Raw genomic sequence first — 22,808 nt, 5'->3', positions numbered from 1 at the left:
GAGAGCATCCGGGAGCAGCCAGAGCGGGCGACAGCAGCATGAGATGACATGACAGCACCATGGTTCCGGAATCAGACTGCCCATCCCTCTAATGTAGCCTGGTGGCCTGGGTCATGCCAGCCCTCTTACCCTCATGTCAACCCCTAGCACCCCACAGCACCAGGGTCCCCATAGTGCCCCAAGTATTGCTTCCCAGAAAGACTGAGGAGGCAGAAGAGGGACTAGGCAGAAGATCTTGCCATCGATCCTGTTTTAGCTACAAGAAGTGAAAGACATTCCTCAGACTGCGGTGATGAGAAGACCCTCGCTCTTGGGACCTTCTGTGGGCTGGAGTGGAGCACCCCCAAGGGCAGGAAGCAAACAGCCCCCGTTACTTGGCATCTAGGCCCCAGTTTCCTCACTGGTAAATGGGATACTCCTAGAAACTACCTCTGGATGTTGATTTGGGTACAGGAATTGGGTATAAAGGGATTACAACAGTACCCAGCACAGAGAGAGGACTCAAAAGTGTGCCATGCTCCTATGCCCTTCCCAGCCCTGGGCTCCACCACACAGACTAGAGTCTGAGGGGCCACAACCTGCACCACTGATTCTGAGAAAAAGGCGAAGCCTTAGTCTGGTATGGAGAAGCTTATCTGATAGCTCAGTTCTCTCTCAGAGTTCTCAGCCTCAAGGGCCCAGAGCTTCCTGGATATCAAGTTGGGACAAGAAGTGGACCCCAGCTCACCCACGGATGCCATGACCCAGGCCAGGATCTGCTGGGCAATACCACATCCCCAGTGTCGGTGAAGACTTGTCTGCACACACATGAGGGGACATGCGATGAGATATGATTATAAAAACAGCCAGCAGGAAGAGGCCCCCAGTGAAGTGGCTAGGGCCCTGTGGCCCTCAGGGTGCCATGCTGGTCATCTCTATAACCCTGCAGACGGCAGCACCATGAGCACACAGGGCGCAGGCGTAGGTGGTGGTTACCTCAGTCGGCGTTGGTGAGAGCAACTGAGGTGACTGTGGACACAACAGAGCAGCCGTTAGTGTGCTGTGCCAGGGTTGCTTTGGGGTAAGAGGGCTGTTGGGTAGTAGCCACAGGCAACTTAGGTTCATGACCTGCAGCTCTAACTAACAAGGAGTCCCAGCACAAGAGGTGGCTTGGTGCTGTTTGAGCCAGCTCTTTCCTCCACTCAGCTCATCAGATTTCATCCACACTCTCCACAGAGACTGAGTTCAAAAAGAAAGCTGTTGGTGGCTGATGGACCACTGTAGCCACGCCCCTTGGACCACTGTAGCCACACCTCCTGGACCATTGTAGTCACACCCACTGGGTCACTGTAGCTAAACCCTCTGGGCACATCACTTTCATTTTCTCTGGAGAGGCTAGATGGGGTAGGGCTCAGCAGAAAGAGGGTAGCTGGGGCCACAGGCTGGGAGAGAGCTAGGAGACAAAGGCTCAGAAAAATGGCTCCAGTCCTTGTGCTTCTAGCTAATGGCTCCTCTGCTAGAAGGGTGACTCTTCCATTTCGTTCTTGACACCCAGGGGTGTGGGCTCCAGAGGCAGCTTATCTGGGCCCATGTGAGGCCTAGCTGAACCTCCCTTGGCCCTGGCTTTTTTAGGTGCGACTGAGAAAAATCATTCCCGGGGACTGGGCTATGATACAGGGGCAGAAATAAAAAACAAAAACAACCAGCCAACAAACAAAAACCAAAAAAAAAAAAAAAAACAACAACAACAAAAAACCCTCCTCTGTTCATGAGAATGCTCCAGAGGGATGAGGTAATGAGACAATAAGGAAGCCATCAGCTACTCTGTATGTGATGTACGTGACAAGAGTCCTGAGGTTTTCTATGTTGTATTGCCCCACCCCTCACCATCATGGACCACAGAAGGAAGTAGCATTTTAAAGGGAATACCCCTTCCCAGGGCAGCCTGGTACTGATCTCTGCTGAGGCAGGTCTCACAAGCAGCATGACAGAAGGGACAAGCTTGTGGCGGGGCAGATACTGGAGAGGGTGACACCTGAGTTACATACATACACTCCCATGCTGTTCCACTGCCCTCTGAAGGGCAAACCTTTAAGTCAGGGCTATCTGTGGGTCCCACAGATCTTGATATTTTGAAGCTGTGGTCTCAGGTGCTGAAAGAAACCTTGGAGGTTTCCAGACCCTGTGTCTGCAATTCTATGCCACACACTTGAGTGGTAACATTGTGTACCATGGATATAGGACAGTGCTGTCAACAGCCTGTGGGTTTGCATATCTCACCACAGCTTTCCCCATCATGTCTCTCTGAGGCCACTAAAGGATTGCCAGTGCTCCATTCAGGGAGGACCTTGCTGGCATCCTGAGGCTGACTACAGTGGGACTTGAACCCAACTCTGAAGCCTGAATTCCACATCCCTGAGGATCTGCCAGGGAATAGCCAGTGCGTGATCTTTAGGGGAGAAAAGCCAGGCTTTGGATCTTAGAGGGATACAGTCAAGTTACTTGACCTCTGACCTTCTCCAGTTGTCTGCTGCCCAAAGGGTAGAGGTGGGCTGGTGAAGCCCACACCCAGTAGCAGGTAGGTGGTGCAGTAGTCACAAGGTTGGTGCCCTTTCCTCCTCAGGCTGCACACCAGGAGGCTCTCTTTGCTCTTCTTGGTTCCTGAGTGGTTGTCAGAGCCTGCAGGCTCGTCTGGGGACTATAACCTATGCAGGGTCAAGCTCAATACTCATACATATACATGCCCCTGGGTCTTGGCCCTCGTGCCCCACAAAGTCTTGTTGAAGCCACAGAAGAGCATCAAAGGAGCATGTTTTAGAAACGACCAGTTAAACATTTGTCCTGAGCTCCACACATAGCCAAAGCCACACTAAAATCTAACAGAAGGAAATGAGACGAAATAGGAACTGCATTCAATGGCAACAGGCAGCTTGAATAAACACATCACCAACAGATTCCGTGGTGGTTTGAGTAGGAACGGCCTCCAGAGACTCATGTGTTGGAATGCTTGACCATAGGAAGTGGCACTATTAGGGGGTGTAGGCTTGTTGGAGGAAATGTGTCACTATGGAGGTGGGGGCTTTGAGGTCATATATGCTCAAGCTATGCCCAGTGTGGCACACTTCTGCTTCTGCTGATCAAGATGTAGAATTCTCAGCTCCTTCTCCAGCACCATGTCTGCCTGCACGCCACCATGCTCCTTGTCATGATGACAAATGACTAAACCTCTGAAACTATAAGCCAGCCCCAATTAAATGTTTTCATTTATAAGAGTTGCTGTGGTCATGGTGCCTTTCCATAGCAATAAGACTCTAATTAAGACAGATGCCTTCTATTTCCAGGAACACTGGGGAATCATGTCCCATACTGTTCAGTCAACTTAGGGATGGACTCAAGGAATCCATGGAGGAGATGCTGGCCTGAGGCTCAAGGCCATATGGTCCAGAAAGGGAAGACAACACACTTCATCGTCATAAAACACTCAGAGGCTAGGAAAATGCAGACATTTGCAGAGTGTGTATCCCTCAACCAAGTTCTGCTCGCCTCCACTTCACTCTCAGACTCTCTTCTTCTAGGAGGGGGCGTGGTTGAGTGGGAGTACCTTAAATAAGCCGGACATGTTATCTGGGGGCGAAGAAGCAGAGCGTGTTGGCAATGAGTAGAGTCTGTCCACAAGAGCCAGCACTGGGGAAAGCATGCGACATGTGGTGAAGAGCCATACCTCGCCATAGCTCTGCCTGTCCCCCACGGCCGAGTGGCTAATGTAGGGCGAATAGGAGATCATGTCGGGGCGGTCGATGTTGTAGATCGCTTTGTTTTTGGGAAGAGCAGCCAAGTCCCTGTAGTCCAGGATCTCATCGCCAAGCTTTGCCTGAGGAAGGAGAGAGCAGAGGAGAGGACACTGGTGTCACCAGCCAGGCCAGAGCCACTCCACAACCAGTAGTGAGGATGGCCTGAGCTTGCAGGGCTCCAGCAGGGTGTGAGCACACCGACACACCCCCCTCCCACGTGAAGGTGGAGTAGAGATGCAAAACCGAGGTCCTGGCTGCAAGGATAACCCTGGAGTCAGACACTGAAGCCGTTGGTTGTACCCATAATGCATTGATTCAGGGCACGACAGTGAGACTCAGACTATGACCTAAAACCACACATGGTTACAGGTATATAACATGAACATATATCACAGATGCACACACACACACAGTCCCCTAGTCACATCAATATGCATCCATGCATACACACACAGGCATGCCTGCACACATCAGAGCTTACACAGAGCAAGCTTGTCTAAAATGATGAGGGGGATGCACCAGTAACACCCACTCCCCACGATAGCACACACCTGCTGGCTTACAACACATTCCCATATATATGCACAGCTACTTGCACACCAGGACTGGCTCTTACAAACTTGCACACATGCGCATGTGCCACACGTGCACACACATGCACACACACACACACACACACACACACACACACACACACACAACTCATCCCACCCACATCATCCTGCCCACAGCCACATCCTACACACTTGTTCTCATCCTCTCTCCTCTCACCTCAGCAGTTTTGAGCAAGTACAGAACAAGCAAGCAAGATGGTGGCTCAGTATTTGACAGGGTTTTGGGATGTGGCCCACTGGACTCACTGACTGAGATGCTGTGAGCCACCATGCTGGCTCAGGTGAGGTCCACCTGGCCGCTGCAGCTCCTGTTCATTCTGCCCACCCTCCTCGGACAGTGCCCCCTGCACCCATCCTCACTCCTCGTCCCACCTCCCCTCTGGCTCAGGGAGCACCCCAGCTCTTTCCAGCCCTCAGCCCAACTCTGGGCTAATCCCTTCCTGCTCAAGTCTAATTTCTGCACCAGCCTTTGCCGGGCCTCCCCTGCTGGGATTCTGAGACAAAGTATCAATAGCCACAACAGATGCTGAGCTGGACCACACACAGAAACTCACAGCTGCCTTTAACAGGGACGCTCACAGTACTCCCACTTATAAAGACGAAGAAGAGTCCAGAGATCAGAGAGGTTGGGCAATTTACCCAGAATCACTCACCTAGGAAGGTATGGTAGCTATCTGGCCCTAGAACCCTTCCCCCAGTTGGTACTCCCCCCTGTAGGCCCCACCCTAGCTACAACTACATCATCAAGTGGCTTTGCTGATGACACCTCCAGGCCACTCCCACCTCAGGCCATCCACATCTTTGCTAATTGTCTGTTCATAACCTATTGGGCTCTCCAGAGCCCAGCAGCCCTGCCCATCTCCTCTAGGAAGCCTTCCTGACCAATAGGCTCACTCCAGGACACCCTTGGGACGTCTGGTAGAGAGACGTGCATGAAGACTGAAGATCTAGTGCTTCATACCTCTAGTTGTGCCTTCTGGGGCCCAGGGCAAGCCTCTAAAGGTCTGAGGTCAAGTCCTAAGCCAGGGTTTGTGGTCATGGACCATCCCATTGGGGCTGTTGAGCTGCCTGGAGAAGCAGAGCTCAGGAGATCTTTCCCCAAACATCAGTTTATCCCGGTCTCCTCTGCTCAGGTTCCAAACTCCCTGCCCCTCAGCCCCCGAAGTTTCCATCCTTCATCTGAGGGCTTGTCACATGCTATTTCTACTCATGGAGGTCTCTTTTATCCAGGTAAGATTCTCTCTTGGGAGAGCTGCCCTTCTGTGGACTATAGGTCCTCCCCCACAACCCAGGGTTATGGCTACCATTGTCCTGGACCCCGCTGGCTTTGTCACCCATTCTCATGCTGAGCAACCAGGCTTCTGCACAGACTATCCTACTGGGCCATCAACTGTGCTTCATGTGCTACCTGCCTGCCATGAACATCTCACTCAAATGCTCTGTAGAGGGTCCTGCAGGCTGCAGTGGAACACCCAGAGACTTGCATTTCCCAGGTAACCAGGAACGATATGTCCATGGCGGGGTCAACTCACCTGTCCCCCTGGCTATCTTCACCTAGTCCACAGTGCTTGGGTAGCAGGTCACCTGGCCCTGGGTGGCCCCCTCTTCCCTGAGGCTCCTGTACAACCTGGGCCCCCAAAACCTTGAAGCTTCCTGCTGCAAACAGTGGTTGGCAAATAGCTTATGGCATTAGTTACCTTCTCTGTGCAAAGACCTTGGAAGGTTGCCCTGGCCACAGGTTAAGCTTTCTAACTGATGAAGGCTATTGGTGTGTGTGTTAAATGGTTTCCCCTTTTGCTTTCTTCTTTACACTCTGTGAGGCAAATTAAAAAGATGACTATATAAGCCACCACAACGCATACACTCCATAGTGTATACGGTCATACAGTGTACAGTGACTGGGATTTCACTTCATGCCCGTGGCTGCCACCAGAAAGAGGCGCCAAGATCCTGTTCACTGCGGCTTCCCATTGCTGAACACTAAGTCACACTTATTGTGAGAAAAGCAACCATAAGCCACAGTCGCGAGCACCCCAGCTGCAGAGCTCACTGGAGGGATAAGGAGGGAGATCATGTTCCCCTCCCTGCTGGCCACTGCTATTTTGTATAAACAACAACAGGCAAGGGCAGGAGTGTGGCTCAGTTGCTAGGGGCTTGCCTACCTTGTACGAGGGCCTAGATTCCATCCCTGGCAACAGCATATGTCAGCCATCGTGGCGCACACCTGTGAATCCCAGTGCTCAGAGATATCCAGGGAGCCTCACATGCCAAGCCTTAGAAAGCCCTGGACCACCAGTGGAGTTAGATTCATGCCAGCTTATGAATAAGCCTCCAGAGGCCCACAGAGGGCAGCACCTTGCCTGGGGTATACAGCCAGACTCCTGATCTCATAGGCACAGGCTGAGACTCAGCACAAGTGGGCTCAGAGAGCCCTGGAACCCACTCCCTCCACAGTGTGTTCGCAGTGACCCCAGGAAAGATGCTTGCTATTACCAACCATCAGAATGACCCTCTGCTAGCCATTATGGGAAGATATGGGCTGAAGATAGGTGGGGGAGAGCGAACCTTATCACTTTATCATGCTACCAAAGATCCAAGGCCTGGCCAGGAGAGCTGGGGGAGGGTAACAGAAGGGACTTGCCCCTGTCTCCTGCTTCTCTCCTGTCCTGTGGCTTCTTGATCACTATGCTGTCCTCTCAGGACTCTCAGTGACAAACCTCATCACTCAAACATGGTGCTAGAACACCAATGCCCTCCTGTCTCTAACCTGCCCTCTGAGGCAACTGTTCTAGCAACTTCTTAAAATGGGTCCAATCTTTTTTATACTTATGTGGATGGTCTCACACATGCACACAGGCATGCATGCATGCACATACATGCATGAACACATTCATCTCCAGTACACTTCTCTTAAGGACTGGGCAGGAGCCTTCTGTGTTCACAAACAAGGACCCAAACAGTCACAAACAGTGGCTCAGGCAAACAACATCCTTCCCTCAAGTGCCCGTGGCTCACTCTAAGTACAGGCCAGCCACACCCTCCTGAAGTGCTATGACCACATCTATGCAGGATGCTCTTCCTCTCATCACCAGCCAGTTAGGGAAAAGGTCCATGTGCCAGGCCACACAGGTGTGTTTAGGTCTCAGGTTCTGAGTCTCTCTCCAGTCTCTACCCATTTCTTCCCCGAGGGAGTGCTGAGCGGCCACTCTCAGCAGACTCTGTAGTCCCTACAGCAATGGCCCTACTACCATACCATGGCACTCCCCATGAACCCCTTACTTACGTAGATCACACGGCTCGGGGACCCTGACGTGCTGGAGGCAGGCACGGAGACAATGCTCTCCGAAGAAGTCCTGGTTTCCTAGAAGAGAGATGTCCAGGTGACCTGGAGCGGAGTGGCGCCCCCAGGAACCTTCTGGAGATGTCTCCAGGATGCAGGCAGGAATGCCAATGAGCTCAGCAGGTCGAATTTTTCCCTTTTTGTGGGTTGAGGGAGGTCTCAGAACAAACACACAGGCTTAGGTGAACAACTGAAGCTGCCACAAACACAACAGACCACGTGAGGGCGAGGTGTCCACAATCTGATGCTCACTGAGAGCCTGGAACGTCCCAAGGGATGTGGAGGTGAGGTGATCCCGTCTCTGGGGATGGAGGCAGGTGGGCATCTAGCAACCCCTTGGTCTCCATGGTACTGGAACCTCTGTTACCCCTCTCCTTGGATGCACTTCAGACCCCCAGCCACATCCTCTGCTTCCCTAACCTGACTCTCAGGCCCTCCTCAGCTGCTCCTTCCTCTCTTACCTAGGCTAGGCTCTAGTGATGTTACTCTCTTCACATCCGGCCTCCTCCCAGTCTGACAGTGGCCCAGCCCTCCTCAGACAGCCCTCCTCAAGCCTTCGGCATCAGCAGCATCACTAGCTCTAGCTCCTCCTTCCCCTCGTGCACACAGACCTGAACTCCCCACACCTGGCCACTGTACACCCCTCTCTAGTTCTAAGGTCCTGCCCCATGCCCTGTCTTCCATGCTTCCTATTCACCTCATCTAAGAGGTGAATTTCTACCAGTGTCACTGCCTCGCAGAAGGCAGGAGGAGTTCTGACCCCTTGTCCTCCGCTGTGCATCTTCAGTGACCCGTGCCACCACCAACCCTGCTACATTTTCCTCAGGAGGCTCTTCCTTGCCTCTGGCGTTGCCATGTTCCTGCTCCTGTGGCACTTAACATCTTTTAAGGGCCAAGGTGGTTTCCCCAAATTTCCTATGTAGAAGCTCTACCCTAGGACCTCAGTGTGTGACCCTGTGCCACTGGGTGGATCTAAGCTAATCTGCTTAGGGTTATCATAGAAAGAGTTTAGGACATGAACGCATGCGCGCGCGCGCGCGCACACACACACACACACACACACACACACACACACACACACACGCGTGTGAGAAAACAAGAAGATGCTGCTGCCAAGTCCAAGCAGAGAGGCTTCAGGAGGAGCCGGCTGCCATCACGTGGGGCCCTGACTCCTTGCCGCAGTGAGGCAGGAAAGGGTTGAAGCCCCCAGGCTGGAAGAACCAAGCCCGACTGGAGGAACCCTCCCCTCCTGAGCTCCTCCTACACAGCATGACACCAGCAGCAACAGGCAGACACTGGACGTGCCACACAGGGCAGGAGGAGGCACAAACCTGTAAGGCACAGGGCAGGGTGCCCGGGCAGGGCTGGCTGCAAACAGAGCTGTGCATCTAGAAGGGAGAGAGGAGGGACGGCGTGAAGCTTGCTCTCGAGGTCACTGCCATCCCCTCTGTGGGTCCTGTGTTCTGGACCCCTCGGCACCAAGCCTTCAGACCCTCAGCTTGGAGTTACACTGACAGGTGCCAACTCCGGGGGCCTGCCCAACCTTGCGACCACAGGTTTCTGGTGCTGACAGGGGTTATCCTCTACCAACCCTATGTGATGCCTGCCTGGAGTTCCCGCTTTGAAAATGCCCCCTTCATTGTAAAGTAGCAAAATAACCAGAGAGGGGCCTGTTGTTCCTGCCAACCTGCAGATCTGTGAGACTCAGAGCAAAGTCTCACTGGCCGTGCCAGCCCCACAGAGTGGACAGAGATGACTGACCACACTCAGCCCTCTTTGTGCCATGGGCTCCAGCTACCCTGAGGTGATGTGAGCTCTCCTGTACTCAGTGCCCAGCTATGTGGGGAAGGACAGAGGACAAAACCGAATTCACTGTGAGAGCTGAGGTGACTGTCACCGGGGTTCTATCCTGACTCGGCCCCTGCCACCCCTGACCTGAAGTCTTACCCACAAAGACCTACAGTGAACCTCAGCAGCTCACTCCACAGGGCCATGTGGCACTGCCTTGCTCCCAGCCACAGAGATAAGAATGGGGCCTAGAACTTGGAGGGACTCATTCACCCTTTGGTTCCAGATACAAAATCTCTGAAAACATATAATGGCTGTTGTTCTAAAGATGCCATAATGTCTGTGGACCCTGGGTGCTGTGCTAAGGATGCCATGACACCTGTGGGGCTGGGTAGTCATGACTACCTAATGTCCACTGTATATACTCCAGATGCTCAGGACCTGAGTCCTGTGGTTCTTGTTCATAACTCCCTGCCTGTGTGGAGAAGAGACAACTATGACATTATTGTGGCTTTCCTGACAAGGAAGGACCATGTTCCTTCCTGCTGGCCTGGCTCTCCATAGATAGAGCCAGGGTCTTGCTGGAGAATGAGTCCCCTGGGTATCCTGCAGATGTCCAAGGGCCTACATCAAGAGACACTTGTTAAGGTGACTACTAAGTCCAGGACAGACAAGCCATTTCTTATCACTGGGTAGAAAGGAGGTGTGGCCTCCAAGCACTGACAGGTTTCAAGGGTCAATAACACAGGTGTCACCTCCAGGTGCCCAGTTCCACGGGGACAGGAGTCCTCTTAAGCCACCAGGCCTGCCTGACTATGCTTATTCAGGAGCTGCTCCCATGCAGAGCAACAGAGGGCAGGAATCTGTCCCTCCACTCCCAGGCCAGACCAGAAGCTGCCAGCCCTGGAGAGCCTGGGCCCAACACCAAGAAACCAGCCAGTCTCAGGCTGCCCAGCCTCTGCGCCAAACGTTGGTTGCAGGAGACAACCTTCATTTCTAAACTACTCATTTCAATAGCTGTACAGACCAGACAGCCCTGGAAGCAGAGCCCTCCTGTACAGGCCCAGGAAAACAAGGCTGCCTTCTTCCCTGGCCTGGCAGCACCCGCTCCTCAGGGCCTTCCATCTGGCCAGGGACCAGAGAAAGTGAGGCAGGCTGTTGTCTCCTGCAGCTGGTGTGGGGCATGGGCCACCCATCCTCTCCCTGTGCCTGGGGGAAGCAGGGCAGGCAGAGTGTCAGCTCTTTCCTGACTCTGTTCAGTCACAGGTCAGGATGCTTCCCTGAGCACATGCATGTGTGAGTGTGTCTGGGGGCCTCTGGGGATGCCAGGCTCTCTCCTTCTTCTGAACTGCTGGGCTGCACAGGGGACCATGCAGACAAGATGGATTCAGACTCTATGGTCACATCGTCCCTCATCATGACTGAGGGCAGGGATGCCCTGGGTGACAGATGCACAGTGCAGAGAGAACCAGCCACTGGGGAAAAACAGAGCATGCAATGTGGTGTTGCTCATTGGCTTCCTACCTGGAAAGCCACAGTAAAGGCTAATAGGATGATAGTACAGTGCGGCAGAGGCTGGGCTGGGGGTGGTGGTGGGTGGGTGATGGATGGGGGTGGGGGGTGGGGTAGGGGGTGGATGGGTGTGTGGGGTGGGGTGGGGTAGATGGGTGGGAGGGGTGGGAGTGGGTGGGAGGGGTGGGGGATGGATGGGTGGGTGAGGTGAGAGTAGGGGTGTGGCATGAATGTGTGTGAGGTGGGGTGAGGGGGTATATGTGTGGGGGTATGGATGGATGTGTGGGGTAGGGTGGGAGGGTGGATGGGGGGTGTGGGTGGGGGATGAATGGATGTGTGGGGTTGGGTGGGGGGTGTATGGGTGTATGGGGTGGGGTGGGGTGGATGGGTAGGTAGGGTGGTATACAAGCTCCTCACAGCCAAACACAGAGCTGCTAAGAGGATTCCTGAGGGCGCCCTGCTGGTCTCTGTGCTCCTCCCTGCTGCCTGCCTATCTTGCTTCTGTTACAGCCAGACTTCTTTCCTCCTCCTTTTCTCCCTCCTCTTCCTCCTCCTCCCTCTCTCATTTTCCCTCCTCCTTCTGTTTCTCTTTTTCCTCTTCCCACTTCTCTGCATCCCTTTTCCCTTCTGCTCTGTACCATAACCACCCAAGAAAGAAGGTACCACCTTGGGAATCTCTTGAGCTCTGCTCCCAGGGCCTGGGTTTGATCTCTCTTCAGGCTCTAGCAAACCCTCCTTCAGGTGCTGTGCCTCCTTCCCATCCAGAATGACTATTGTCACCCCATCTCTCAGTCATAACCCTGCTGCCCACAGCAGGGCATCTGAGGGGTTCAGAACCTGGCCCTTCCTAGAAGCTGACCTTTGTCCTCGGCTCCTAAGAGGTCACATTAATCTCACCTCAGCAGCAGCTGTGTTCAGGCAGGGCTGGCCACACAGGATCACCTCAAGGTATGGGTGGCCATGTTAGGAAGATCAACCTGTGTCCTAGGGCAAGAGCCTCAGGCCACAGAGGAGCAGTTGACAGGTGGGCTTAGTGAGTCACACAACTCCTTTGCCAGAGCCCCAGTGAAATCTCAGGCATGAAGCTTGCCTAATTAGCAGTGTTCTGCATGCCCTGTCCTGCATATGTGCAGGAGGGTGACATGTCCACCTCCATGGGGAGAAAGACTGAAATCTTTGCATTCAGCCTTGCTGTGTGTTCTGACCGTCCTGCCCTCAAGAACTTGCCCTGTGGTGGGCAGACCAGCCATCAGCGAGGGTAAGGGAACTCTCAAGCCAAGGGGCAGTTTGGCCCTGCAAATATTCTGATGGCCATAGGAACTATTTGGGGTCCTTCAAACAGTCATGGTCATCTTTGTTCACTGACTGGACAAGACAATTGACGGGGTTGGGCCATCTGGTCTTCTTGGGACTCCATTAGAGCTGCATGATGGCTCACTGACCTACCTGCTCCCTCACCTGTGGCCCTCGGTCCCCTGAGCCTAGCTGTCCTATGATACTGTCCTAGAAGCATGGGTGGGCTGGCCTGTGTCTCTCCCTCCAACCTGCGTGTGGAGACAGACATACAGGGAAGCCACAAAAGCTCACCAACCTTGCTCTTGTCTTCAGTCCTGGCTGCCTGTCGACATGCCGGATGCCAGATGGAGGAGCCTGTAGACAGATTCCCGAGAGGAGGTGATCAGAGCGTAGTTCTGGATACAGGATCCATGCATGAATACCTGCTCAATGCCCTTGGAACAGGCTCCATGCCTCCCCTCTGTGATGCTGAGATCACAGCACCTGGTTGGGGCAGCTTGGCTCATGTGGAAGCAAGGCCATGAGGGAAAGGGAAGAAACTTCCAAGTGCTGGCCAGACACTCCTAAGGCTGGCCATGGGGATTTCAGGGAGCCTGAGCACACAGCTCAGCTTAAGATGGCCAGAGGGGTGTTCTCAGAGGTAGCATCAAGTACAGAGATGGGGCTGGGGAAGAAGTTCTCATGGCCAGGACACCATGAGGGTCACAGCACACACACATGCCAGAGCTCTGATCACAGCATCAGCAACAAGTCAAACAGCACCTTCACAGAGAGCAGGTATGGGTGGGGTGGCCAAAAGGAGGGCCTCAGGGTGGCCAAAGGCCCTAGCCATAGGCTTCAGCCCCACAGAGACGAAATAAGTACCTCTGGCCTGGCCAGACCCTCAGTGTAGTGTAGAAAACCCATGCCTGAGAGGGCAGCCTGGACCCCATGCCACAGAAAGCCCTGGCAGGAAGGTCCCACTGCAATGATTGGACTAGCCCAGACTGGTGAAGGGAATCTTTGTTTTCTGAGATGATGGCATCCCCCCTATGAGCACATGTCCCGAAGCCACTGTCCGCGCTTGGCATTGGCCACCCCTCTGTCTAAGGGCTCCATTTACGGTTACAGTGGGGCCTCTGCAGAGAGCCTCCCACTGGGCAGCCACAGTGGCTGGCCTGATTCTCAGGACTTCGCCTTGGCGACAGCAGGCGACAGTGGGGACGAGCCTGTCACATCTGACATCACCCCAGGGCTTGCCTCAGAAAAGGGAGGACTGTGTGACACAGATCGGAATGCCTCTCTGTCGTTACTCGGCACTGGTCTGTGGGCGGCACACGACAGATGCAGCTGCTACCAGATCTGAACCCTGCCTAGCCCTGCTCAGCTGCCCCTGCGACCCCAGGAGAAAGAATCAGTGTCAAAGAGGTGAAATACCAGCACGAGGCATCCTCACTTAGCCCACAGATCATAGCCACCCTATTGTGAATCCCCGGCATCCCATTCATGTCGGTGTCCCCTGGGTCACCTCCCCTGGTATGAAACAAAGCCTCTCAACCCACCTGCTTCTGTATCTTCTGCTAGCCCTGGGCAGGGATTGAGAGGTGAGCTCTCTCCTCTTGCTGCATCTAGTCTGGTAAGGACCAGCTCACCAGGCTGAGACAGTTCTCTGTCACCCTCAGGTTAGACGTAGGCTCCTGATGGGTTCTCTGTCTTCCTATTCGCCCATTCTTCCATGGGCAAATCAAGTCCTGCTCACACCTCTTCCAGGCAGCACTCTGAGCCTTGCTGCTGGTACATCTGGATCCCTTGGCCTCACACCAGCTCCCCCTGGCTGCTGCTCTGGAAGGCGGGCTGGCCTGCCTGCCCTATGTGTTCCTAGCACTTAGTAGGAACTGGGAGACACAGCTCCTTGTTCCTTAATTAAACTCCAATCTAGACAAGGCTGTGACCTCTGCCTAGTCCTTGACGTCTGCTCCTACATAGTCTAGTTTTAGCCAGAATAATGCATGTCACCGAGAATCTTTCCCTCCAGACCCCTGGCCACCTTTACTGATGGGTGACATTCCTTGTTCATCTCTGGTGACAGTCTTGCCCTGGTTTCAGGAAGGATCCCCACCTTAGGTGTGTGTGCTGGGTAGCTTTCCTTGTCAACTCGACACAACCTAGAATTATCAAGAATAGTTTCACCTGAGGAATTGTTTGGATCAGGTTGGTCTTAAGTTTTAATTGATGTAAGACGACTCAGCCTACCATGGGTGTGTGTGGGGGGGTCATTCCCTGGCTTTGGATCCTGGGCTGTATAAGGGCAGAGATGGCTAACTGAGTACTAAGCAAGCAGGGAGCACATGCGTGCATGCATTCGTTTCTCTCTGATCTTCAAAGTGGGCTTGACTGGCTACCTTAAGTTCCTGCCTCGACTTCCCCGCAATAATGGACCAACCTGGAGTCATGAACCATTAGCCCTTTCCTCCTCTGTGGTCAGGATTTTTTTTTTTAAATCACAGCAGCAGAAATGAAACTAGAATAACATTGTTTCTCCCTTGAGATCAAGGGGTTCAGAACATGCTACCCCAACATGTGGCCAGCAGTGGAAAAGAGACTACTGCAGAGGGGAAGTCCAGATGTGTATAGGGGGTCTCTGTGTGTGAGAATACATCTCACCTGGCAGATGGGGACACACAGTTAGCAGGGGTCCCATCACTGGGGAGCTGTGATTAGGTCTCCTCCCTCTATCTGACATCTTCTTGACCTTCTTTTCTCTTGGCTAAGAATGTGGTATCTCAGCCAGCAATCAAAGCTGCCCCCTGAAGATGTACTATCACCTTGGCTCTCCTGCGCATACACAGGGGACACTCATTAATTTGCTTCTGTCCGACTTTTACTTATCACCCACCTTCCCTTACAGGGGTCCCCAAGGGTGAAGAGGAAACTATATTTTCTCTCTGTATTTTCTCTCTGTATTTTCTCTCCTACAAGGGTCACTGCCTCCCCTATTCTGCTTTCAACCAATAGGAAAGAGTTGAGGAAACACTAAGAGATTAATAGCAACCATAAGTCACTGTCTGAAAGGGCTCATTTGGGAGGACATCAGACGGCTGGGCTGCCTGGCTTGGTCTCCAGCCCAGGAGCCCCAAGGACCCCTCTCCTTTACACATTGTAATGCCCAATGAAGACAGTCACCGAGGCTATGACTTCCAACCAAGCTTGCATCAGGTCGCTATCGAACACTTTCACCCAAATGACGTCATTCCAGTAGAGTTGTGAGATGAAACCATGTTGTTTCTTTGACTTTCCAAGAGACAGGACTAGAAGGGGACAGCCATGACCTCCACCTCAGGCCTGCTAGGCTGGCCTGCTCCTGAGCAGACTGTGTGACTGGTGTCAATCCACCAGCCAGCTTTACTTGGTCACTCTGTTTCCCATACTGCCTTGGGGCAGGAAGTGACCTGGCAATGCCATCACCCCTCTGCCACCCCGGCCATCTGCAGTCTTACTAGGTCTACACCATCATGCCCTCGCTCGGCTGTGGGACACACGTTCTATTTTAGGGAATGAAACATTGCATGGCTCTAGAATGAGACTTAGCTGTAAAGGTGGCTAAGCTGTGTCACCATTATTTTCCATCTTGACACTACTACTGTGATTTATTTTTATTTGATTGGTATTGGGGGGGGCACGTGTCCCATGGTACACATGTAAAGGTCAGAGGACAGTCTATAGAGTCGACTCTATAGCAGGTATCTCCTGCTACCTTCTATGGATGAAACTCAGGTCACAAGTTTTGTACAGCAGGAGGTCTCTAACCACTGAGCGACCTCACCGGTCCTGTCAATATGATTTTTAAAGGTAAGTAGGTGGGTTTCCCATGGATGCATTAGAAGGCTTCTGTCTGCCAATTTCCCCTCCACTTTCAATGTTAGGAAAGCTGCTTCTCCCTACACTTCAGGAAGGAAGTCTGATCTTGCTGCCGTGTGACAGGAGCATCACAAGCCAAGGCTCAAATGGGGCCTGACTAAAAAGTCTATGTGTCCTGTAGCGGGAATGAGGCCTGAAGGGCCCTGGTGGGACCTCATGGCCTGTTCTTCAGTGGCCTGATCTCACTCACTCAGGTTTACTCATGCTCTCAATGGTGATGCAGCTGAGTAGAGACCACAGTCCATGTGTGTGTGTCTCTGTGTGTGTGTGTGTGTGTGTGTGTCTATGTGTGTCTGTGTGTCTGTGACTCTGTGTGTGTCCATGTATGTGTGTGTGTGTGTGTCTGTGTGTGTGTGTGTGTCTGTGTGTTCGTGTCTCTGTGTGTGTGACAGTGCCAACTCCCAGCAGCACTATGACCAATTTCACCCCCAGCCCAGTGTGTGTGCTAGTCAACATCTGACCGCTTACCTTGCAGGTACATCTCCTCGCCCTCTGAGAACATCTGGCCGCACCTGACGCATAGCGCACATGAAGGGTGGTAGTGCTTCTCTCCGGCCTGGGGAAAGCACAAAGCACAAAAGTGTTGCCACTGCGGAAGTTCCCATCAGGCCTTGGTGTGCAGGGTGGGCGTCGGCCTGTGCACACAACCGGGGAGCATATCAAAGGCCCAGCAGCCACGGGGATTACAGATCTGCACAGGCTACATGGGGGACACCAGGGCAGCTGAGGGGTCAAAGCCTGGGAGACCTAATGTCACCCACCCACTTTACCCTTGACCTCTGGAGCCTAGTTGTAAGCCAACTGTTCCTGGATGTGACTGTGGACAGGTAAGAATCAAAGGAGGGAAGCCAGGCGTGGCGGCACACGACTTTAATCCCAGCACTCAGGAGGCAGAGGCAGAGGATTTCTGAGTTTGAGGCCAGCCTGGTCTACAAAGTGAGTTCCAGGACAGCCAGGGCTACACAGAGAAACCCTGTCTTGAAAACCAAAAAAAAAAAAAAAAAAAAAAAAAGAATCAAAGAGGGCCTGGTGAAGACCTCTGCATGTCCTGGAGGACAAGAGGTGGCAGCAAAGACTGGAGGCTGGGAGGAGGCAGCTTCATTTCTCTGGTGATGGGAGTGGGAAGGCAGTTTTGGGGTTTTGGCTTTTGTTTTGATCTCTACATTTCTCAATTTGCTCGACCAACACGTCCTAGCTTAGTAATTCAGAAGAACCGTTAAATTAGATTACAAATTTTAATCCTGAAACAATAAATAGATTACACTAATTGTACCTTCTCGCCTCTGGCTTACTTGTTCATGGTGCCAAGAAGAGGAGAAAAAAAAAAGTCCTAAAATGTTATTTCTACTGTTCTCAAAAGTGAGTGCCGTTCCCAGGTTGAGGCAGGTGGGCCTGTTGCTAAGTGTGAGAAATGAAGCCCGCATCTCACAGCATCCTAAAACGGGAAGAGGCACCACACCCGCTCCTGAACTTGAATCTTAATTGACACCTTCCTGAATAGGAAGGGGTGGAGGGGTCTTAAAAACACCTTACCTCACTCCCTTCCCCTGCCTGTGCTTTCTCTAGAAAAAAAGTAGGCCAAGGCCTCTGCTTATGGGAGAGAGGATCTGGAGTGTGTTCCTCTCCTGTGTAGGCCTTGACAGCCACTCTGCAGCTTCCCTCCCAGCTACCAGCTCAGCCCACGCCCGTGCTCATGTCTCGGGCAAAGGGATCCTCAAGGCACAGAGGACCAACCCCATGCATGGCAGCTGACCCCAGTCCCAGCCCTGGTTCTTATTAACCCTGCCACCTGGGAATCCTCTGGGCCTTCCGGCCCCACCAAATGGCCTTGTTTTCTCCCAAAGCTGCCTCCTTCATAGGAGTCTCCCCGATGTCCCCTAATCCTATCCCTTCTGATCCATTCCTCGCGGCTCGGCAAATGTCCGGCTTCTTCCTCCCAGAGCAGACTGAGCTTGGCTGGCAGGGCTGGGTGCCTGGGCCCTTCCAGGACTGAAGTGTTTCATCTCCAGTGCCAGCCTGAACAATGGGGTAAGGGGCTGGGTCATTTGGCGACTGCAGCAGACAGCATTGTGAGTGGGCCAGAGGCACTGTGGGTTGGCTTCTGAGCAAAGGTCAAAATCTGCTCTGTATTTTTAGAAAAGTCATCTTATTGCCAGAATTTATATTTCTCAGTTTGTGACCCCCAACCTCCCACCCCTCCCTACCCTTCCTCCCAGCCCTCTGTGACAGCCCCAGGGTTAGCAAGCCCTGTGTCTCCAGCTGTGCCCATATGTGAATTGAGAGGGCCAGAGAACGCTGGTGGGAACAGTTTCTGAAACACTAGGCTCAGGGCTGGAGAGCTGGCTCCATGGTAAAGAGGGTTAGCCAAGCTTCCAGAGGACCTGAGCTCGGTTCTCAGCACCCAAGTTGGGCAGCTCACAACTGTCTGTAAGTCCAGCTCCAGGACATCTTTCCCTCTTCAGGCAGACACCAAGCTGCATACACAGAGATATAAACACACCGGAGAAACAGAAAGAGAGACGGGGCAGAGGGAGAGACATAAAGAGAGAGAGAGAGACAAAGAGAAACAGAGATAGATGGAGAAAGCTAGGGACACACAGAGAGAGGTGACAGACAGGATTTCCCTCTGTAACAGTTGCTGCCATGTCTGTGACTTGCTACACTGCACACACACTGTTCAGTTCCACACATACTAACCCCCTTCAGTTCTGTGCCAGTCCTTATATAATGAACTGTGGGTACAGGCCTTCACTGTCATAAATAAAAGGTTTGAGAAGGTGGCTTGAGCAAGATCATCCTATGAGCAGATGGTGGAGCTGAGATAGAGGCCCAGTGGGGCCTCTAAGTGCACACGTTTCAGACTGGGCCTGTGGGCTCCCAACCCTACCCAAAAGTCCTTGACTCTGGGGTACGGATCATAGTCACGTATCCCCTCAACCCTCATGCCTCGAACAAAGAATAGAGGATGCAGACTGTCTGATCAGTAAGGAGAGAGAGATGCCAGCACGGAGGATCCAGACTCAGGTTATCAGGGTCCGAGTAAGAGAGACTGTTAGAGGCAGTGGCTATCCTGTGGTGACAGGAAGACGTCTGCAGAGGCTGGGTGTGGTCTTAGTCCTAGCTTGGGTGGTGGTCATTTGAGTATATCCAGGTACAAATAGAGGGACTTCCTCAGATGTGTGTCTTGCCCACAACCCACCTATACTATACTATATTTAGAGAGAGCTATATGGCTAACTCTAAACCTCTCTACTCTACTGCAATCCATTTCTATTTCCTTTCAAGTCCACTCTCTGAATCTCTGGCTTTTGCTTTCTTACCCTGCCAGGAAGTCCCTCCTCCTCCTTCCTGCCCAGCTATTGGCCTTCAGAGCTTTATTAGAACCAATCAGCAGCAAGACAACTTCAGATACAATTCTAGATTGCCTTTAGGCATAGAGCACTATTTGACCTTTAAGTATGTAAGCAGATTTGGAAGGACAAGTATTTACAAATTTAAGGCTGTGGTGGGCTATAGAAATGACAATACTAAGATCCTGCCAGTTCAGAATTAACAACTGAAAATATAAAGACACAGTTTCACACAATGTTTAAAACAAAACAAAACAAAACAGTTTATCCCAACAGGTGCACTTGACCACTCTTTGCCATGTGTCTCACCCAGGTGTAAGAGTTCCATAAACAGACGGAAAGGCCTAACTACAAGATCAAAACAGCAAAACCATCCAATGAAAACCTGGCAGAAAGCCCTCATTTACCTGGATGGAGACTTAGACTGGACAGCAAAACCATGAGCAACCCCCAAAATCTCCCGCTCGACAAATGGCCCTGGCAGAAGGCTAAGAAGACAAGCTGGATAAGGGGAGGGTAGCTCTTTGCAAGTCACATACCTAGTAAGGGCATGGGATCCAGAATATGTAAAGAGCTGCTGCCATTCAATAAGACATGACCCAGATAAGTCAGACTTCTAAAGAGTCTGAACAAGTATGGAAACAAGCTGAGTGGGGCTTTAAAACCACCTCTGGATGTCTGAGGAACCCCAGGGAACACTCATTGCTGCCACCCTGACCGCCTCTGAGGAAAGCCATGGCAAGGGGAAGTGAAGTGGTTGGAGTCATGACAGACATCAGGGGAAGGGACAGCTTTGCTCATCACCTCTGAGGACCAGGACTCTGTGAACGAGGTGGTCGTTCAGAAACACTTCACTGTCAGTGGTCAGTATGAGAGTGGCTTCCACACGGAGAGTGTTGAGAGGTGAGCCCTGTTAACACCTGAGATGGCCAGGGCTTCATGTGGGCCCATGTGGTTCTGGAAACTCTGGCAGTGGCTGTGCAGATAGCTTGGGTGACAATGACAATCTTGGTCATGGGGGAAACTTCCAGGACCATAGTGGATATGGCGTCAGTGTTGATGGCTCTAATGAGTTTGGTAGTGATGGTGGCTATGGGGGAGGTGGTCCTGGTTACTCTGGAGAAGGCAGAGGCTGTGGTAGTTGTGGGCACAGCTATGGCAGGAGTGGGTATGACAATGGGGAACAGAGAGGAAGCTTTGCAGTGGCAGCAGCAACAGCAGCAACTGGTGATGTCTATAAAGGTTGAAAATCACAAAAATCAACCTCTATATTTTGGACCCACAAAGGGAAAAATTTGGAGGCAGAAGGTCTGGCCTTGTGGTATGGAGGCTCCCTAACACTTGGCCGAACCATGAAACCAAGGTGGCTTTGTGGGCCCAGAGCAGCATTGGTACTGCAGCCAGTGGCAGGAGGTTCTAACCACTGGCAGGAAACAAAGCCTCACAGGATAGGAGAGCCAGAGATGTGACAGGGAAGCCACAGGTGACAACAGACTGTGAACTTAGGACAGAACCTGTGACTGTCTGTGTAACATGTTGGTTTCTGTTTGGGGGAAGTGTGTGGCTCTCTAACAAAGCATTGTTTGTTTGTTTGTTTTGTTATTATTTTAAGACTGAATATGTGTATCATTTAAAAAAGGAAAAGAAACGGGCTGGAGAGATCTCTCAGCTTAAAGGGGTTTGCTGTGCAAGCACAGGAAACTGAGTTCAGATGCCATCACCCAGGTAACGAGCTGAGCATGCTCTCCTGTGCTCCTGAAACTCTGGTAATACAGAGGACAGGGACAGAGACAGGAGCAGGGCCGGTGCTTATTGGCTGACAGATTTGTGGAGAGACTGTTCCAAAGGAATAAGCTGAAAGTGACAGAGAAGGACACCTGGCACCTGTCTCATCTCTGAACACAGGTGCACACACCTGCACACATGTTTTTATACACCATGGGGTGGGGATGGGGCAACTTAGACCATCCCCATCTAAAGAAGGTAAGAAAACAATGAAGCTAAAAAGATGGCCTCTGTCACATATCACTGTCGTGAGAACTTGCAAACCAGCTCCTGACCTCTGAGGACAAGGTATCTTGTCTCCATCAAAATAGCTGTAAGTGTACAAGAACAACCAAGAGCGTGGGAAGCCTGAGGAGAATCGTGCCCATTCACCATGTAAACTATACAGTCACTCGTTGCTGTCCAAAATATTGCAAGGACTCTTATGCCCAGGTCTCAGCACCAAGGCACATGCTAGCCAATGGCTCCTAAGCTCACTCATACACAGCAGAAAACACGGTACAGCACAGCCATCTGTAGGACCCTGCATGGCTGTAGGACAGAGGAAACACCCATAGGGGCGACAGTGTGGACAGCCTGTGAACGCTGAAGGAAATAAGTCAGCCATAGAAGGCCAGCTCCAGAAACACCCAGAACAGGCAAAGCCACAGAGGCAGCCAGGGACCAGAGGTATGTGGACGGTTCCTTTAGGGGATGAAAAAGCTAAGGAACTAGTGAGGAGAGGTTTCAGTGCTACTGTAAAAGCCTGAGGAATGCCTTGGAGCTTATGTGTTTTAGTGCGGTCTTCACTGCAATTTGGGCTCCCTCTGCATCTGGAAGAGGCTGGCCCCTGGTGGGGTTCTTGTCACTGTCAGTCACATATCAGCAACAAATCCAGAGATTTCTACGCAGCCATGTCATGTATGGGCACAATCACACCCACTGCTTAGATGAGGAAACTGAGGTTCAGGAAAGCCAGAAGACCTACCCAAGGCCTGGGGACTAGGAGGGCAGAGCCAAGGCTTTAGCCAGGTTGTCAAGCTCCCAGCCTGAACCAGGTACGACTCCCCAGACGGTGCCACAGTCATAGAGCGCACAGACTGGCTGTGGCTGAGCTCCTGCTGGTTCAGGGACTCATAGCATGGGCTCCACACGTCCTCGCTGTCCATATGGTCAGTTCCTATACCCAGTACTATAGGGTAATGGACATGGTGAAGGGGAGGTGACCACATACTACCTACTCTATGTAGGTGCCTCCCCTATGGTCACAGCACGTCCCTAATATACTACAGAGCCCCACACCCAAGCCAGAGCCAAAGGTGAGCCATTGCTCCCAGCACCGCCCCTCCCCCACTGACCACACATCATGACTACATGACAACAGTCATTCTCAGCCTCACAGCTGGGAGAGACAATTGTTCTCACTCATGCTGGGGACCACTCATCTGTAGAGCATAGCAGATGACAGCCAAGCCAT

General features: G+C 52.3%; 1 protein-coding gene across 32 annotated transcripts in view; it reads right to left on the bottom strand.

Moving 5' to 3' along the window:
- Ablim2 (actin-binding LIM protein 2) overlaps window positions 1–22,808 on the bottom strand; it is a 127,125-nt gene that overhangs the window by 44,182 nt on the left and 60,135 nt on the right. For 12 of the 32 annotated variants that reach the window (XM_006503906.1, XM_006503911.1, XM_006503912.1 and 9 more), the window contains 6 exons: window positions 16,686–16,773; window positions 12,616–12,674; window positions 9,056–9,112; window positions 7,668–7,745; window positions 3,701–3,850; window positions 976–1,008 (listed from right to left, as the gene is read on the bottom strand). In XM_006503906.1, the coding sequence (XP_006503969.1) occupies window positions 976–1,008; window positions 3,701–3,850; window positions 7,668–7,745; window positions 9,056–9,112; window positions 12,616–12,674; window positions 16,686–16,773 (465 nt within the window). The remainder of the gene's footprint in view (window positions 1–975; window positions 1,009–3,700; window positions 3,851–7,667; window positions 7,746–9,055; window positions 9,113–12,615; window positions 12,675–16,685; window positions 16,774–22,808) is intronic. The other 20 variants (XM_006503909.1, XM_006503915.1, XM_030254383.1 and 17 more) reach the window with 3 other exon arrangements.

The sequence above is a fragment of the Mus musculus genome, chromosome 5 (genome assembly GCF_000001635.26).
Source record: "Mus musculus strain C57BL/6J chromosome 5, GRCm38.p6 C57BL/6J".
Lineage (NCBI taxonomy): Eukaryota > Metazoa > Chordata > Mammalia > Rodentia > Muridae > Mus > Mus musculus.
Note: the sequence above shows the minus strand (reverse complement) of the source record. Positions and strands in the feature narration are given on the sequence as shown.